Source organism: Erinaceus europaeus, chromosome 7 (genome assembly GCF_950295315.1).
Source record: "Erinaceus europaeus chromosome 7, mEriEur2.1, whole genome shotgun sequence".
NCBI lineage: Eukaryota > Metazoa > Chordata > Mammalia > Eulipotyphla > Erinaceidae > Erinaceus > Erinaceus europaeus.
In genome coordinates, this window is record NC_080168.1 from 69,313,504 (window position 1) to 69,333,180 (window position 19,677).

Below are 19,677 nucleotides of genomic sequence, written 5' to 3' on the forward strand. Positions count from 1 at the left end.
CTAACCTTATCAGGTAAAGACTACAAAAACTGGATAAGGGCAAAAGACTGGCATACTTTAATGATGGCTCTTTTGGTCCCTACCAGGCCACACAATCATCTGGGGCCCTAGTCAAGGAAATCTGGCACTCTCACATAATTATGATGAACCTAGATCACTAACAGACCTCTCTCTCCACCACTGCTGGTCGTCATCATCAGGAACAACACTATGGAACCAATTGTGGGCCTCTACAGGACCTTGCCCTCAATGTGGAACAACAATGGTGGGGACTGCCCCATTCTCTGAAGGGAGACTGTGTCAACATACTTTGCTACTTGGGGAAGACTGATCCTGAAATGAGGGTAGTCTAGAATGTTCCTAGCTGTGACTGTGGAATGTGAACTCAGACCTACAGGGATGCAGAGGTTACACAGGCTCCTGTGCTGGATAGGGCCCCAGATTAGATCGATAGGGTATATAGTTAATGGTATTTATATACTTTTACCTGATACAGCTTTCTAGTCTTATTTCCAACTCTGACACCATCTCCCCAGACAATATCTTTAGTCCACCTGCATTTTAGCTGTCAGGCTCAGGCAAAAATGAATAAAGTCATGCATCCATTGGAATATATATATATACATATATATATATACATATATATGTATATATATATATAAAGTTTTTGCTATTGGGGCTGAAAATGAGCTCACCTGGTAAAGCACATACCTTATCAATTGTGTGGTCCTGGGCTCAAGCCTTGGCACCACATGGGAGCACCATGGATGGTGGAGTAGTGATGTGGCCTTTCTGTATGTGTATGTAGCTTTCTTTTAAAAATTCTTTTGTTAGTGATTTAATACTGATTTATAAAATTACAAGATAACCAGTACAATTCCACACCGTTCCCACCACGAGAGTTCTGAATCCCTAATCTCACCTCTGTAAGCTACAGCAGTTCTCTTGAGGTTGGAGATAAGTGTTTATTATTTCTACAAGTATCTGTTTATATTTGTATACATTTCCCCACCACCCCCTTTTTCCCCTATGGTTCCATCTTCTCTTCCTTTCCAAGTCACACATACACCTATTACTACATCCAAATATCCCTCCTTTTTTTTTTTTTTTTTTCTCTCTTCTATCTCTGGGTCCTGATGGAGTTGGAATTTAGAGCCCCCTGATCATCTTCCACTTATCATTTCTCCCCCACTGGGAGTATGGATAAAACTTATTTTTGGAGTGCAAAAGGTGGAGGTTCTGGCTTCTCTGATGGACATGAGCGTTAGCAGGTTGATCCATACCTCCAGCCTGTTTCTGTCTTTCCCTAGTTGGGTAGGGCTCTGGGGCGATGAGGTTCTAGGATACATTAGTGAGGTCATCTACCCACAGAAGTCAGGATGGAATATGCAACTTGGTGACTGAAAGGCAGCAAAATATAAAGTTGGACAAAATGATTAGTGAACAGGAAACAAAAAGAGTAGTGCAGATGAAGACAGGGATCTTAGGATGGAAAGAAGCTAGGAATGCTCTTAGGAGTCTATGACTATCATGGGTTTTTTTCTTAAGTTTGATAGCTAACATGGAGTTGGACAAGAATATTGTCTGAGAAGAGGGTTTCACAGAGAAAAGGGCTAGAAAGGAGGGGCTGGGGGGTGTCACACCTGATTGAGCACACGTTACAATGCACAAGGACCTGGGTTTAAGTCTCCGGTCCTTACCTGCAGGGGGAAAGCTTCATCTGTCTTCCCCCCTCCTCTCAATTTCTGTTTGTCTCTATCCAATAAATAAAGATAATTAAGAAATAAAAAGGGAAAGTTTTATTACGGCAGAGAATAGTTCCCTATCTTGGAAAAAAAAACTGTGAATAAAATTAAGTGTTTACCTTATCCATATGACCCAGAGCCCATATATATTTATATTTAGCACAGGAGCCTGTGTAACCTCTGAGTCCCTATTGGTCTGAGCTTGCAGTTCATGGCTCCAACTGGGAACACTGCAGGCTGCACTCATTTCAGGGCCAGGTCTTTCTTGAGAGACAGGGCAGGAGACCCCAGCCTCTCTTTGGAGCCTGGGGCAATCCCTGGCATTGCTGTTTTACAGTGAAGGCAGGGTCCTGGGATGACTTGTAAGAGGGTTTATGATGGCATTTTTGATGGAAGTGACCAGTGATGGTGGAGAGAGGGATCCATTAGAGGTCTAGGCCCATCATATTTGTGTGAGAATCCAAGGATTCCCTAACTAGGGCCTCAGATGCTAGGATGGTCAGCTAAAGAGAAATAGAGACAAAGGGAGAGAGCAAAAGAAGCCATAGCACTGAAGCTCTTCTCCCCAGTGTGGTGAGAGCTGAGCTCAAACCTGGGTTGAGTACATAGTGAAACAGGTACCCTCCCAAATGAGCTAACTGGTTGACCCACTCCAACCCATTTCCAAAGCAGGAGTCTCTGGAAGTGTGGGGTGAGCCAGTTACCCAAGCAGGATGTTGATAAGATATTGAAATCAATGTCTTAGGATAAAACAGTGAAGTCACTCACAGGTCTGATTTGATGCTGGGTTAGGGGTGGGCGGATGTTCTTTCGTTTCAGGCAGTTGACATTTTCTGTTCTTGATGTGTTTCATTCAGTGTTTTCAAGAATTACATTGGTAACAGCCAATAGAAATGAATTTAATGAGTTGTGTACTACTCAGGGCACTTGGGGACATAAACGAGAGGAGTGGCAAGCACTACCTGGTGTTGTGGGGGTTGGGTAAGCCTATGTTTCCTGATGCAGGTCTACCCCACGGGCAGTGTGTACCTGCAGAACTTCCTACAACTATGACTTCCAAAGACTTGCCATGCCTGGCTGGAACGAGCATGCTGTATGATGGTTATCATTCATTCACTCATTCTTCCCCTGGGGCCCCTCTCACATTGTGGGATGGCAGGAGTCTGGAACCTGTACCTACCTCTTCCTTGGGGGAGAAAGGTTAATATTATTTTGAAATTTTAGTCTGTTTTGCTCCAAATCAAACTTACTATTAAAACTGAGATTTTGATTATTTGGCTCATGTCTACATCATTTGGTTTATAACCAGAAAAGAAAGAAAGGCTGGGGCTGGGTGGTGGCGTACCTAGTTAAGTGCATACCTTACCATGCACAAGTACCCAGGTTCGAGCCCCTGGTCCCCACTGGCAGGGGGAAAGCTTTGAGAGTGGTGAAGCAGTGTTGCAGGTGTCACTCTGCCTCTTTCCCTCTCTGTCACCCCTCCCCTCTAGATTTCTGCCTGTCTCTATCCAATAAATAAAGATAATAAAAAATAAAGGCTGATTTTTGTTTTGTTTTTGTTTTGGCCAATAAAATAACATTCTGGTCTATAGCTATTTCAAATGCCAAGGCTGAGACCTCATTAAATCATGACATTGGACTTTCAATGAAGAGTGAAGTTATATGGCATAAAGTATTCAAGAAAAGTATAGTTCATCTACAGACAGATTATTGGAGGTGATGGGAATTTAATAGTCTGCCCTGTGTGTGTACCTTACCCCTACAGATAGAAGACTACATGTAACTTCGCGGGACTATAACTAGGCATTTGTGACTGTGCTCAGAATTGGCTGCTTAAGTTACTGTCAGCCAGAACACAGCCAATCTGTGAGATTGGGGGCTTGTACCTAGGTCTTTGCACACTGTAACATGTACTCAATCAGGTGTGCCACCACCCACCCCTTCTCCCCCCTTCACATTCTCTCTGAGTCTGTTTTGTAACCAGTAATTTGAGGAAAAATACTTACCTTTAAGGTTTGTACTGAGGGTTAAAGAAAGCAAGACATCATCTTAAATTTATGGAAAAGGTAGCTTGATATTTATTGCTTTTTAACTATAAAAAGATTGATTCATTTTTGTATAGCTTTCCCCCCCTTTGACTATGTTTTGAAAATAAAATCAAAACCCTTTTAAAGCCTGAAGATTTCCTGGTGAAACCTAACACACATTGCCTAAAAGTGAAGGAAGAACATACAAGTCTGTGTGAAATGATGGCAACATCTCAGAACTTTGAGGCCAAGATGCTTCTTCAGGTGCTGTTTTTACACAGAGTTGGATATGGCTATCCAGAGTGGAATATCATGAATTCTGTGCACCAACCCATTACTCCACTGTCTCTTTCATTATACAATAGATGAAGGAGAGAGGCAAGAAAAAGCACAGAGGTTTGATAAACACTGACCTATGGGAGTAACCCCCCTCCTTCTGACATTCTGTGACTTCTCCACCTACCACTCTGAGATCATGTCATTTCATCAGAAAACTTTCACTAGTGTGTTTTTCTGGAATGCCTCCTATGGAAGTGAGTCTTTGTGCCCCTACTCAGTGTCTGGGCATAGTTCTAACTGTGGAGACAGGAAATCAGGCTGAGGTGAGCAGGTGGTGTTCTTTATAAGCTGCTGAAGGTCTAGAGACACACTTGAGTATTTTTGTGGCATGTGGTCTCCACACCAGCCACTGACAAGTACAGTTTGCCGTCTGGGCACACACAGATTTCATAGAGCCTTTGCCAGCTGCCAGCCGGGCCCCCACTTCCCTGAATCAACTTGGGTAGTAACACAGTATCTGCATCCAGGACAAGCTGCTTGGGAGGAAAGAAGAGAAAGAATGAACGCATGAACTTCATGTTCTCAAAATGGACCAAACTAGGAACTAGTTTTCTGCATAGAATATGAAATTGGTCCCTGACGGGACTGAATTCATTCAGTGACCTGATACTTTAGACTCCAATTCTAGTTCCCATCTAGGCTTGAGCTTTAGAATTCCTTTTCTAAGTTATAAGGAAGTAGCTTTCTTTCATCCATTTTTCTAGCTGAGCTAGGACTACTCCGATACTGCATCTCAAAACCATTTTTCAGAATGACTTAGTTTGGTTTTTGCTGGGTCACATTTCTCTTGTGATCCACTTTGTTAAATCTCTCTATTAATATTATGTATAGGCCATAAAAAACAGAACCATCTGAATAATCCTTACCTGTGGATGTTGGAATTAATTCTGTTTCTATTTTCTGTAAGATAAATTTCTGTAAAATTTATCCCATTAGCTATCAACCATTTCCCTAGGTGACCAATATAATTTGAAACTCAGTTGCCTGTTGTTAGATATTGAAAAGCCAAAGTCAACCAAAATAAAATGAAAGTGATGGGATATTTTTGATTCTATGGTAGTTTTCTCATATTTCAGCACAAAGACTGAGATTGGAAATTAGGAATTATGAACCATTTTAAGGGGCAATCAGATCAGTCTAGGGTGTCTTCATAGTAGAAGGAAATAAAATTGGCTGAGGAGATAGCACAATGGTTGTTCAAAAAGACTCTAATGCCTGAGGCTCCATGGTTCTAGGTTCAATCCCTGGGCACCTCCATATACTCAAGCTGAGTAGTGCTCAGGTCTTTCTCTTTGTATTTCTCTCTCATTAATATAAATAAAATAAGTTCTTTGGGGGGGAAAAAAAAGCTTGAGCTATTGAACTCACCTCTCCATCACTACTATGAAGAATGATATCCACCTGAGAAAGAGCCTCTACTTTCCCAGTACGAGCATTAATGTGAACACCTTTTGGAGCATCCATGCTTAAACTCCGTGTGGGGGACTCCAGTCTCAAATGGGAAGGAAACAAGAAAAAGATAATAACAATAAAACATTATCCCAGAAATTCCTCAGTGAGCATCTTAGCACAGAGAATGCAGTTTAGAGGGTGTACAGCATCTTCATGCTATTCTTATGTACTGACATACACTATTCACCAGCAAAGGCAGAAACAGTGTTCTTTATAGTAAATACATTACTTACTCAAGAGAGTACATGAAATTGGTGCTCTTTAAAAGCAATGGAAAACACTAGTCAGCCCCAGCCCTGTGCTATAGTTTTACATGGTTAGACACTGTAGCATAGCTCTCAGAAGAAAGATGACTTGTGAACAAGAAACTCAAAAGCTCCGGACGACTTTTTTAGATGGAGAGATAGATAGATAGATAGATAGATATAGAGAGGTACAGAAGCAGAGAGGACGAAGGAAACATAGCATTGAGGTTCCCTTGAGCATATGGCAAAGCAATTCACTATCTGAGGGAGCTATTTCACCAGCCCTCTTATAATCTCTTTCTTCAATCATCAGTCAGTGGACACTGAGGTTGCTTCCATACTTCGGTTATCATGAATAGTATGGCTTTGAAATCAGGGGTGCATCTCTCCGTTCAGAAATGTCTTTGTGTATGTGTGAATTTCAAGTTTACATAGGACTGCCATTCTTTCTTTTTAGTTTTTACTCGATTTTTTTTTTTTTTTTGCCTCCAGGATTATTGCTGGGGCTCAGTGCCTGCACTCCGAATCCACTGCTCCTGGAGGTTATTTTTTCCCATTTTGTTGTCCTTGTTCTTGTACCAACTACTGTATTTTACTGTTGACTGTAAACCATTAATCCCCCCAATAATGACAAAAAATTAGAGACTGGGAAGTAGTGCACATAGTACAAAGCACAAGGACCTGTGCAAAGATCCTGGTTTGAGCCTCTGGCTCTCCACCTGTGGGGGGGCACTATTGTTATTGTTGTCATTGATGTTGTTGTTGGATAGGATAGAGAGAACTCGAGAGAGAAGAGGAGACAAAGAAGGGGAGAGAAAGACAGACACCTGCAAACTGTGAAGCGAGACCCTACAGGTGGGGATCCGGGGGCTCGAACCATGCCTTACGCTGGTCCTTGGACTTTGCCATGTGTGCCTAACATGCTGCGCTACTGCTCAACCTCCCCCCCCCCCCCAGTTTTCTTTCTTTAACTGGTACAAAGATTCTGCTCTGATGGTAGGTGTTTCTGGAAATGTTTGCTGATGATTTTCAGGGGAAAACAATGAACTGGTGAAAGACAAGAGTGAAAAAACTGCAGCACCTGACAGAAATCAAACATGAAGGGCAAGCAGACATCTCTGAGGTCTCCTGGAGTGAGATAAGTTGTGGGAGCTGGGAATAGCTGTGTAGCAATATGAAGCTGGGGCCAGGCTGCAGAGCAGTAGTGTTGCTGTGTTGTTTATGCAGGTGTGAGTATCCTGGGGAGCTCCAAATCTTTCTATGCCTGAGTCAGAGTCTAGGGAACATTCTAGAGAGCCGCATGTAACAAAGTTCCTTTAGTTTTTTTTTTTGTTTTTTTCTTTTTCTCCTCCAGGGTTATTGCTGGGCTCGGTGCCTGCACCATGAATCCACCGCTCCTGGAGGCCATTTTTTCCCCTTTTTGTTGCCCTAGTTGTTGCAGCCTTGTTGCGATTATTATTGCCATTGTTGACATTGCTTTTGTTGTTGGATAGGACAGAGAGAAATGGAGAGAGGAGGGGAAAACAGAGAGAGAGGGGAGAGAAAGATAGACACCTGCAGACCTGCTTCACCGCCTGTGAAGCGACTCCCCTGCAGGTGGGGAGCCGGGGGCTCGAACCAGGATCCTTACTCCGGTCCCTGCGCTTTGTGCCACGTGCGCTTAACCCACTGCGCCACCACCCGACTCCCAGTTCCTTTAGTTTTGGTATGAAGGACAGACTGAAAAGGGACAAACCTAGAAGCTTGTGGAACAGAAGAGTGTTAAACAGAAGCAGTGATCCAGGTCAGCATAGAGGGCTGGAGAAAAGCAGGGCAGAAGATCGGCAGGATTTTTCCTGCTTTAGTGTTGGTATGCTTTTAAAAACCCCTTCTGTTTCATTTGGTTTAAATCCCCCCTGCTTAACACTGCATTCTATTTACATAACCACTGTATTCTATTTACATAACCACTATTAACAAGCACCACCCTCCCTCCAGGGCATTGGTGGTTCAGTGGTAGAATTCTTGCCTGCTCCGCCCCCTCTCCTTGTCATACCCTGATTTTCGCCAGTCACTTTTCTCTCCACCCTCTCTGTGTCGCATCCTGTTCCCACCCTACTGGGCTAGTAGATTTATAAGGACAAGATTGTTTGTAGTTAGTTAGTTTAGCTTAGCTTGGTATAGATTGCACTGCGTCCTGCATGAATAAAGAGATACTGCCTACAGCTCAACCATGAGTCCCTGGTCGTCTGTTACCCGCCCGTGAAGCCAGCCCGTCAAAAACAACACTTTAGCGTTAGCCATTGGAGCCTTAGAGATAGCACAATAGTAATGCAAAAGACTTTCATGCCTCTAGCTTCCAGGTCCCAGGTTCAATTCTCAGTACCACCATAAACCACAGCTGAGCAGAGCTCTGGCTAAATAATAGTAATAATAATAATTGTAAAAAATAATAATGGATTTTAGTAAGTAGTAACTAGTCAGAAATGGATATAGAAATATCATTTAATATTTTCAAAGTACATTCACTTGATTAATTTGACAGATTCTTTAGCTTTTATGAGTAAAACGTATGTCCTGTGTCAACTGTATCTCAAGGCGCATCAGGAAATATATAGAAAAAAATAAAAAATTCTAAGTTTTAAAAATTATGTGATTTCTAGCAATCAGTGTTTCTGAGTCATTTCATAAGAATCCAGACAATTAAAGGAACAAGGACATGGTGATAATGCTAGCACAGAATTCCAGCAAAAACAAGCGGAATCCAAGCACTTATTTTCTAAGGAAGAACAAAACTCTTACCTCAGTTCGTCAAACAGGTCGGCTGTCACAAGGGGTGTCTCCACAGAGTGTTCAAACAGAGCCCCTTCAGGTCCTAAACAAAAACAAAAGGTGCAGTATTTAAGAGAAATCATGTAAACAACACCAAGCAAATGAGGCATTCAGCTATAGGGAAGAAAGAGACACAGCTGCCCTCCAGCTTTCTCAAAGTGATTGTGTTTTTCTCTAGATTTCTAAGTCGTGATAAATAAGCAGGTTGATTTTTAAACCTCAAAACTATCCCTTGAATATTCACTCAGTTCATTATTCATTTATTTTGATAGGACAGAGATAAATTGAGAGGTAAGAAGGGAGGGGGGAGATAGAGATGTAGACAGAGAGACACCTGCAGTACTACTCCACTGCTTGTGAAGCTTCTCCCTTGCAATTGGGGACTAGGGTCTTGAACCCAGGTCCTTGTGCATGGCAATGTATGCACTCTACTGGGTGCACAAAAAGCCAACCCTAAAGTCCACACTTGTAATAATCCATATGCTGTAGGGATTCTCATATAACATAAAACAGACATTTATGAACACACGGCAGACAATGATTCTTTTGTGCTTGGTGATATGTGTCTTCAACTGGGTGCACCATCATCTGGTGCACAGATAATGATTCTCAAGAACAGTAGCCCAGAGGCAGGAAACATGGCCCTTGTTTAGAAATGAACCAACCTAGTTCACTGGGAACGCCAAGGATTCCATAGGGTCATCCAAGTGTGTCTTTCATATTGTATTTAAAAGAGTCCTCTACACTTTTTATTTCAAATCTCAAAGTAATCAAATTATTTAATGGAGTTGCTATAAGTTTTATCTCCCATTTAATCTATTAAACCTATTCAAATTTTTTAAAAATTATGGGTGATTAATGGTTTACAGTAAATGTTGTTGGTACATGTGTACATTTTTTAAAATTTTCTGCAGAACACTCTATCCTCCACCTGAATAGGTCTTCCACTACCATCATGCACCAGGGCTTTAGAGGCCTCCCACCCCCTGGCCCACCCAGTCCTTTAAATTGGTGCAATATACCAAACAGAATCCAAATTCTACTTTGTGTTTTCCTTCTGTTCTTATTTCTCAACTTCTTTTTTTAAAGATTATTTTTTTAATATTTATTTATTTTCCCTTTTGTTGCCCTGGTTGTTTAACATTGTTGTGGTTACTGATGTCATTGTTGTTGGATAGGACAGAGAGAAATGGAGAGAGGAGGAGAAGACAGTGAGGGGGAGAGAAAGACAGACACCTCCAGACCTGCTTCACCACCTGTGAAGCGACTCCCCTGCAGGTGGGGAGCTGAGGACTCCAACCGGGATCCTTCTGCAGGTCCTTGCACTTTGTGCCATGTGCGCTTAATCCGCTGCCCCACTGCCCAACTCCCTTCAACTTATTTTTTTAATTAATTAATTGATTTTAAATTTTTTAAAAAATTTATTTATTTTCCCCTTTGTTGCCCTTGTTGTTTTATTGTTGTAGTTATTACTGTTGTTGTTATTGATGTCGTCATTATTAGATAGGACAAAGAGAAATGGAGAGAGGAGCAGGAGACAGAGAAGGTGAGGGAAAGATAGACACCTGCAGACTTGCTTCACGCCTGTGAAGTGACTCCCCTGAAGGTGGGGAGCCGGGGACTCGAACTGGTATCCTTACACTGGTCCTTGCGCTTTGTGCCACCTGTGCTTAACCCGCTGTGCTACCGCCTGACTTCCCATTTCTCAACTTCTGTTCGTGAGTGGGATCATCCCATATTCATCCTTCTTTTTCTGGCATATCTCACTTAACATGGTTCCTTCAAACTCCATGCAAGTTGAGGCAAAAAGGGTGAATTCACCATTCTTAATAGCTGAGTAGTATTCCATTGTGCAGACACTTATCAAGGGGAGGTAAGAGATTGTATCTATGTATCCATCAACCTCTCTGCCAGTAAAATGATATCCCTCCCAAAATGCTTAGGATTTCCTTCTCATTGTGTAGACTGTCCTCTTTCGAAAACACTGAAATGATTTGATAAATGCTTTTAGTTACAAACTCTTGGACTAATTTTGATGTTTGATATTGAAAAAAGTTATCTGGGTGTCAGTGTCTCATATAAGAAGGTGAGAAATTAGAAGCTTAAACACAAGGTCTTGTCAGAATTCTTCACAAGTTTAGCAAGCTACAATGCTCTCACATTTCCTATATACTATTACTGACTATATTAACTTTAAAAAAAAGAAAAATAAAAAATAGAAAGCATCCACATATTTTATTGTCTGCAAATGTATCACCTTTATAAAACTGAACTTGGACTTGCAATGTATTTCAGTAGCAGGGATGATTTTTATTTTTTATTTTTATTATTATTTTGTAATTTTTATTTATAAAAAGGAAGCACTGACAAAAAACATAGGCTAAGAGGCTGTTAAGGTGATTCACTGCCGATTTTGTTTCATATGAGGACATGACAAAATGTGCACTGAAAGCTTTCATTCAGGAAATAATAGTTTGTGGCACATGAAGTAAGAGTCTGTAATTAGTACAAAATATAACTTCAAAATTGCAGATCAGAAGTAGAGGCATGATTAGCATCAACACTATGACTAACTAAAAAGAAAGTGCACACAGATGTGATGATGGCTAAGGGTTCAGAAGATATCATACTGGTTGTGCAAAAGGACTATCATGCCTGAAGCTCTAAAGTCCCAGGTTTAATCCCTAGTACCCCAATAAACCAGAATTGAGCAGTAATCTGATAAACAAACAAATAAATAAACAATAAAGTACTAAAAGAGAGAGAAAAAACAGATGCTCATACTTGCTATAACAGGATACATCTCCTTAAGCACACATACCTACACACACTATGGCACACCTGGTAGAACATACATGTTACCTTCCACAAGGATCCTGGTTCAAGCTCTAGGTCCCCACTTTCAGGGGGATGCTTCATAAGTGAAACAGTGCTGTAGGTCTCTCTCTTGCTCTTTGCCCTCACCCAATTTTTCTCTGTCTCTATTAAAAATAAATAACTCTTTAAAAAAATCAAATAAAAACTCAAAGCAAAGCTGAATAATAATGGTAACCATTGTGCAGAGGAAGGAGATATTAAACATTAGCATTTCAACAGTAAATGATACTAATCAAATTTTGTAATACATTTCCTGGTTTACCTAAAAGACAACTTTTTTATAGAGAATGCAGAGAGGTAGAGGGAGAAGGGTGGGGGCAGGGAGAGACCGAGGCAGGGAGGGAGGGGGAGAGAGAGAGAGGGAGGGAGGGAGGGGGGGAAGAGAGAGAGAGAGAGAGAGAGCATTAAAGCTTCCTTCAGTGCAAGTGGAGGCCAGGCTTGAACCTGAGTTATGCACATGGCAAAGCAACATACTATTCTAGTGAGTTATTTTGGCTGCCCCAGACATTTTCTGTTTCTTGTGCAGTGATAAATAATTTAGCACATCAATCTGTATAATACTTGTATTCCTTGTAGTCTTTATTCCAGATCAGCACCATGTTCTAGGAAAAAATTTATAAAATGTATCATCAGTAAAAAAAAAAATTGGTGAGGTAGTTAGCATGAGAATTACACAAAGAGTCTCTCAGGCCTGAGACTCTAGTCTTAGAGTTGAGCAGTGCTCTGGTTAAAAATAAAAAATGAAAAAAGAAAAAAAAAGAAAGTAGCCACATATTTTATTGTCTGTAAATGTATCACTTTTGTAAAACTGAAGTTGGACTTGCAATGTATTTCAGTAGCAGGGATGATTTTATTTTATTTATTATTATTATTTTTAAATTTTTATTTATAAAAAGGAAACACTGACAAAAACCATAGGATAAGAGGGGTACAACCCCACACAATTCCCACCACCAGAACTCTGTATCCCATCCCCTCCCCTGATAGCTTTCCTATTCTTTAACCCTCTGGGAGTATGGACCCAAGGTCATTGTGGGATGCAGAAGGTGGAAGGTCTGGCTTCTGTAATTGCTTCCCTGCTGAACATGGGTGTTGACAGGTTGATACATACTCCTAGTAGCAGGGATGATTTTAATTTAAAGATGGCATCAAGTATGTTTCCCCTAAGAAAAGGAAGTTAAAGAGTACCCAGAGGCACTATTTTTATGAGGAAATATAACTACATAATATATTTATAAGCATATGCCAATTACTTATGTTCTAATATGACCAGTTAGCTGTTTTACAGAAACATATACTAATGCTACTGTGCTTGTAAGCAGACATAAAGCTGATACACTAGCATGTGTTATCTTTAAATGAGGGGAGCAGTTTATTTGTAATTGAATTGTAAGTGCCTAATTGTATAATCTTGTTTATTTAATTAGTGTTCAGCCTCAGAGAAAATTGTCTTCAGAATATGTTTGAATAGAAAAAAATGAGGGGTTTCTAAGAGGTTTCACAGAACAATTCTTAGTAAATGGTTGCTAATTTTCAATGTAATTATGTTTCTTGTAAGCTTGCATCTGTGGCTATAAAATTATAAAAAGTAACTGGTATAACTTTATTAGTCTACTCAGCTGAGGTTTTTCAGACAGGCAGTGAAGGAGAGAGGTAGAGAGAGGGAGAGAGACATCACAGCACTGATGCTTTCTCCAGTGCAGTAGGGCTAGGCTCAAACCTGGATCATGTTCATGGCAAAGCAGATGCACTATCCAGATAAGCTATTCTGCCAGCCCAAAACCAATTCTTTTACTCTCTTACTATGTGCAGGTTAGGGTTCAAATTGTGCTGTCCCTACACTCACCACTCATAGACATCCTGTGACAAGTTTTTTAGCTTGCTACAAAGACACTGTGACAATACAACAAGTTGATGTTGTTGTTGTTGATGATGATGATATGAAAGAGAGAGAGAGAGAGAGAGAGAGAGAGATATTTCAGGTAGAGAGTTTCGCTAGGGAGAAGAAGTGCTTAGAATAAAGAGATCAAGTACCTGTTCTATAAGATGACATGAATGTGTGTGCAAGAGCATCTGTGGGTTGCTGATATGCTGTTTCTTCCTGACTCTGGTCAAGTTAGGGTAGGGCAGTGAGTCTCAGTGTGGTCCCCAGAGATGCTGCATCAGCATCAGCTACAACCATCATCAAGCTACCTTCTCAGCTCAGGACTTTTGCATCTGAGGCTCCAGGTTCAGCTCCAGATACTAATATATGCTAGAGCTGAACAGCTGCTCTGTTTTCTATCAAAAGTAAGGGAGTAACTCTTTCAGAAGTATATAATGTAGTTTTTAATCTAACGATGAAATTGCCAAGAAACCTAAGTGTCTTTCTTGGTAACTGGAAATCCACTCTAGCTGAGTAACCTAGAGACTAAGATTCTGGATTGATCTCGATTCTATTCCTGCTTCAACTGAGTGATCTCAGGCAAGTAACCATGCCTCAGCTGACTAAGGTTTCTCATTTTTAAAAGTGGGTTGATAGAGTCAGCAAAATAGTTCACTTGGGTAGTGCCGTTTCTTTGCCAGGTGCACAACCAAGTATTGAACACGGCCCCTGCCATGCTGGTGGAAGTTTCAGTGCTGTGGTCTATTTCTTGGTCTCCTATTGGCTCTATGCCTCTCCCTTTCTATCTGGAAAAAACAAGCTGACTTAGATAAGTGAGAGAGAAAGACAGACACCTGAAGACCTGCTTCACTGCTTGTCTTCACAAGCTCCCTTGACTCCCTTGCAGGTGGGGAGCTGGGGGCTCAAACCTGGATCCTTATGCTGATCCTTGCGCTACATGCGCTTAACCTGCTGTACTACTGCCTGACTCCCCTGAAAGTAAACTTGTAGTGTGTGCTCACCTGTTACCCGAAGTCTGTCTGGGCCAACCACTACCTGCTTTTCATCCACTGTGAATAACATTCTGCCATCTTTGGAATTGATCTGAAGCTGTGGGCTTTGGACATCCACCATCTTGGGACCTGAGGAATGTGTTAAAATGTTTAGTTAGCACAAGTTGACGGTAAACTGTGTCAAAGTTTTTATTTTCACACATGCTGTGTCATCCAGCAAAAACAGATGATGAAATATTTAAGAAACAATAACTATTTTTGTTCTGTGAGTAAACTTTTTTAGCTGACATACAATTTATGATTGATCTTATTCTTATTTATATTTATTTATTTATTTATTTATTTTACCAGAGCACTGCTCAGCATTGGCTTATGGTGGTATGAGGGATTAAACCTGGGGTCTTCGATGAATCAGGCATGAGAGGAGTCTCTGCAAAACCATTATGCTTTTTAACCCTCTGTTAACATACACTTTATTTTATTTTATGTTTTTGCAGCCAGGATGGCCACTGAGATTTCACACCTACCCGATTCTAAAACTCTTAACAGACATTTGTTTAATTTAATTTCTTTAGTCATTTACTGGATAGAGACACAGAGGAACTGAGATGGAAGGGGAGATAAAAAGGGAAATAAAAAGAGACAGCTGCGGGTGTCGGGCGGTGGCACAGTGGGTTAAGCGCATGTGGCGCAAAGCGCAGGGACCGGCGTAAGGATCCCGGTTCGAGCCCCCGACTCCCCACCTGCAGGGGAGTCGCTTCACAGGCGGTGAAGCAGGTCTGCAGGTGTCTATCTTTCTCTCCTCCCTCTGTCTTCCCCTCCTCTCTCCATTTCTCTCTGTCCTATCCAACAACGAATTGCGTCAACAAGGGCAATAATAATAACCACAACGAAGCTACAACAAGGGCAACAAAAGGGGGAAAAAATGGCCTCCAGGAGAGGTGGATTCATGGTGCAGGCACTGAGCCCAGCAATAACCCTGGAGGAGGAAAAAAAAAAAAAAAGAGACAGCTGCAATATTTTTCTACCACTCATGCGGCTACCCCCTGTGAGGACTGAGGGGCTTGAACCTGGGTCATTCTTCATGGTAATATGTATTTTCTGCTAGATGCACCATGGGTTGGCCCCCTTAGATTTTTTTTCCAGATAGTTTAACAGAGAGACACATACAGAGAAGAAGAGACTTCATAGCACTGCTCTGCTGTCTATGAAGCTTTTCCTTTGCATGATGCCCCCATGTTGTGGCCACAGGTTCATAGCCTGATCTTTGTCTATAGTAAAGTGTATGCTCTAATGGGTGAATCATCTCCCAGTCCCTGAATACACAATTTATTTAAGATTCTAACTTCACTGAGACATGTACAGTATGGCTTTCTTTCTTCTTCTTTTTTTTAGAAGCTTTTTAAAAAATACTTTTCTATTAATTTATTATTGGATAGAGACAGACAGAAATTAAGAGGTGAGGGGGATATAGAGAGGGATAGAGAGAGAGACATCTGCAGCCCTGCTTCACCACTGCAGATGGGGACCAGGGGCTTGAACCTGGGTCCTTGTGTACTGCAGTGTGTGTACTTAACCAGGTGCACCACCGCCTGGCCCCCTATAGTATGGCTTTCTTACTGGGGGCTTAACCCTAGGGTATAATTGCTTACTAGAATTTAGTAGCACACTCCCGTTCATACTTAGCACTAGCTGTTTTATCAAGTAAGGAAAATATTAAACAAACAAACAAAAAGATAAGCTTGTTCACTGTTTGTGAAGCTTCCCCCTGTAGGTGGGGTCCAAGTTACTGCTAAATGGAAGAGTTCATAATACAGCCATTTCTATAGAACTCAAAGATTTTACATTTCTGCAAAAAAAAAAAAATTAAGGAACTCATCTTTTATACCCAACCTAGCAGCCTAACTTGAAAGAGGATAATAACCATGTTTTTCCTCAGACAAGGTCTTTTTCTCTCTCTCTCTCCCTCTTCTTCCAGAACACTACTCAGTTTTTGGTTATAGTGATGCCAGGGATTGAACCTGGGACCTCAGAGCCTCAGGCGTGAGTCTATTTACATAATCATTATGCTATCTTCTCAGTCCAACTCTCATCTGTTTTCCCATTGTAAGGGACTACCATCCAATTTCTTAGATTAAGCATATCAAGATTTAGCATCTTATCTTCTTTTTCTTCAGGCTTAAATTTTTTATTTGCATATTAAATTGTACATTCCAATAATTAAAATTACTGAGCAAAAAAAAAATGGCACTCTGATGTAACTGCATTTTATAGCCTGCAGGCCACCTTAGACCACCTTAGGATTTTGACTCTAGATTTCACAGTCTCCCACCCAGCTTCCACCTCCACCAACATGCAAGTTCTTTCCCTTCCCTGCCAGCCAAGGGGTGGGAGAGGCAGGCTTGGCCATCGTTGTCAGTAGTTCTTGGCCGTGAAAAGGGGCAGCACAGTCATTTAAACTTGATGCAACCTCTTTGCAGCTTACAAAGTTAAACAGCTAAAAGAAGTAAAATAAGAAGGCAATGCTTGTGGAATGTACAGTGTGCATATTGGGGTCGCCTGCCTCATTACGATTCACCAGTTTGCTTCTCCTGTTCAATCGTTTCTTTTGAAGGCAGGGGGTTTTTCTCTTGCGTTTCTGTCTTCTTCCATTTTGACGTATCGAATTTCTCAATCTCAGCCATATCGGGTTTATCAGACATGGTTGCAGAGGAGAGCGGAGCTAGGCAAGAGTGGAGCGGAGAGTTGACCTGTGACAGTGCAGCCACCAAGTGTCGCATCTTATCTTGATAGTGTAAAAAATACATACATACTCCTTTCACCAGGTGATTTCCTTTTTTACTATTTCTTTCATCTATATTTTATTTTTATTCTTTTTTTAGTAAGGGTCCTTAGGGTCTCACTCCCATGGAGCCTTACTCTTTAGCCTTAACTGACAGATGAATGTGTGCACATGACTGACCCAAAGTGCACTCAGAAGAATAAATAGGTAAGTTAGCTTGGTTAGAGTCTTTGTTGTGAATTTAGTACTTGTGAAGCTGGAGACTAAATTACTTGGTGCTGAGAACTATGATCAATGAGATAAAGAGCCACAGGGTTCCTGTAGAGTTAGAACTGATGCAGCCACAGTATCCAAGTAGAACTTATGGGCAGAGCTGCCCTGGAAAGGAATACCATGGGGAGGAGGGAAAGAGTGGTGGGATTTACATTTGGTTTTCGGTTCTTGTCTCTGCTATTTTGAGGCCAATCTTTGCTTTTTCTTTTTGTGCCTGTGGAGTTCTTTTGTATACCATAGCAATTATTATGCTTTCTATATTTCCTGGCATAGTTCTCCATTTTTTAATTTCTTTAATTTTTTTAATTAAAAAATATTTGTTTGCCATTATTGTTACTGATGGGGCTAAACACCCATACTATTCATCCTTTTTTTTTTTTTGATAGAAAGTGACAGAGAGATAGAGGAGGAGACAGAGACAGAAAGAAGTAGAGACACCTTAAGCACGGCTTCATCACTTGTGAAGCTTCTTCCCTGCAAGTGGGGACCAGGGTTTGAACCTGGGTCCTCACACATGATAACATGTGCTCTCTACCAGATGAGCCACCACCTGGGCCTTGTTTTTCTGCTTCTTGAAATCAGAATAACTTTAATTAAAAAAAAATCCTCTGGGCCATTCCCTTCATGTGATGTTCATGATTCTCTGGGGTCAACCAGCTTGATTTAGAAGAACAAACCATCCAATCATTAAGCATCGCTATTCAGGGGCCATGGAAGTGTGAAACACTGTGCTGAGGACAGACTCACCCACGCTGAGCCTGCCTGTGACCTCTCCCTCAGGGTCCCGCGCGCTCATTGTCACATTCTGAGTCGACTGCAGAAGCAGAGATGATTCCTAGGAAGGGATCACACCACTGGGTGAGTGGAGACCATTTCCAATGGCACTGCCTTTACACTGATAGGTAGGTTTTAGGATTTATGTGCAATAATTTTCCCATAGTCATAGATTCAATGGTACTGTACATTTGTGGCTAAGATTATCTAAGCATCTTCGATTTTTATTCCTATTACTATTTTTTTAGATAGGAACAGAGAAGGCAGAGAGGAAGAGAGTGGGAGAAAGCTATCACAGCTCTGAAGCTTCCTTCAGTGAGGTGAGGACCAGGCACACTAACCAAGTGAGCTAATATGCTGGTCCAGATAATTTTATTTGCTATGGGAGCAGATGCATTAACTATTTCCCCCATAAAATAATGTAGGTTTTAGTGGTGGTGGAGAGGAGACTTTGGGGACTTTAGTGATGGGTCTAGTGTGAATATTGACTTACAAAGAGGTGTCAAAAGCACTGGGAAACACAGACAATGAAGTAAACCAGTGTCACTTCAGCACACAAAACAATGTCTTGGAGTTATAGCACTTGGTGCATGTATTACAGTGTGCCCAGTCAGTTCTCAAGGGGAAGGTCTAACACAATCAAATTCTAACCAGTGTTCTTTTTATTTTGAAGATATCAAAGTTCAATTATCATCCATATCCAAAACACAATGTGTTAGGAGGTAGGCTGGAGAATGGCTAGGTCTCCTATAACAAATACCAGGCTATTTATTTCCAAAAGGCAAACATTTCCTGCTTTTCACAAATTCAAAAGAGCTTTCACAATTCATCCCCTGGGAATGGGGCATGGTAGTGGTGGTGGTGGTGGTGGTGGTGGTGGTGGTGGTGGTGGTGGTGGTGGTGGTGGTGGTGGTGGTGGTGGTGGTGGCAGAGACACTGTTGGTCTTGTGCTATTGATTGCACTGTTTCTGCCCTTCATAGCTTCTTCCCTTCCTTTCTTTCCTTCTCTTTCTTTCCCTCTCTCCTTTCTTTCTCTTTCTTTCTTCCTTTCTTTCTTTCTCTTTCTTTTTCTTTCTTTCTTTCTCTCTCTCTCTCTCTCTCTCTCTCTCCCTCCCTCCCTTCCTCTCTCTCTCTTTCTTTCTTTTTTTCCCTCCAGGGTTATTGTTGGGGCTTGGTGCCTGGGCCACAGATCCACTGCTCCTGGAGGCCATTCCCCCCCCCCATTTTGTCACCCCTGTTGTTGTAGCCTTGTTGTGGTTATTATTATTGTTGATGTCTTTCTTTGCTGGATAGGACAGAGAGAAATGGAGAGAGGAGGGGAAGACAGAGAGGAAGAGACACCTGTAGACCTGCTTCACCACCTGTGAAGCGACTCCCTTGCAGGTGGGGAGCAGGGGACTTGAACCGGGATCCTTCCGCCCGGCCATTGCACTTTGCGTCACATGCACTTCCGCCCGACCCCCATTTTCTTTCTT

At 41.5% G+C, this 19,677-nt stretch overlaps 2 protein-coding genes across 4 annotated transcripts in view; both read right to left on the minus strand.

Annotated features, from left to right (window-relative positions):
- Positions 1–3,794: 3,794 nt before the first annotated feature.
- The window catches only part of SGCG (sarcoglycan gamma), a 42,990-nt gene continuing 27,107 nt past the window's right edge, over positions 3,795–19,677 (minus strand). For 2 of the 3 annotated variants that reach the window (XM_060194712.1, XM_060194710.1), the window contains 5 exons: positions 18,176–18,263; positions 14,383–14,502; positions 8,590–8,662; positions 5,480–5,603; positions 3,795–4,587 (listed from right to left, as the gene is read on the minus strand). In XM_060194712.1, the coding sequence (XP_060050695.1) occupies positions 4,411–4,587; positions 5,480–5,603; positions 8,590–8,662; positions 14,383–14,502; positions 18,176–18,263 (582 nt within the window). In that variant the 3' untranslated portion in view covers positions 3,795–4,410. The remainder of the gene's footprint in view (positions 4,588–5,479; positions 5,604–8,589; positions 8,663–14,382; positions 14,503–18,175; positions 18,264–19,677) is intronic. The other variant, XM_060194711.1, reaches the window with a different exon arrangement.
- Positions 16,682–17,498, minus strand: LOC132539447 (thymosin beta-4-like). The gene has a single exon (XM_060194713.1). The coding sequence runs from the start codon at positions 17,178–17,180 to the stop codon at positions 16,941–16,943; it is 240 nt and encodes a 79-aa protein (XP_060050696.1). The 5' UTR covers positions 17,181–17,498; the 3' UTR covers positions 16,682–16,940.

What these genes read in the sequence shown, in the direction of transcription:
- LOC132539447 (XM_060194713.1), bottom strand. Translation starts at nt 17,180, where the DNA reads ATGTATTTTTTACACTATCAAGATAAGATGCGACACTTGGTGGCTGCA.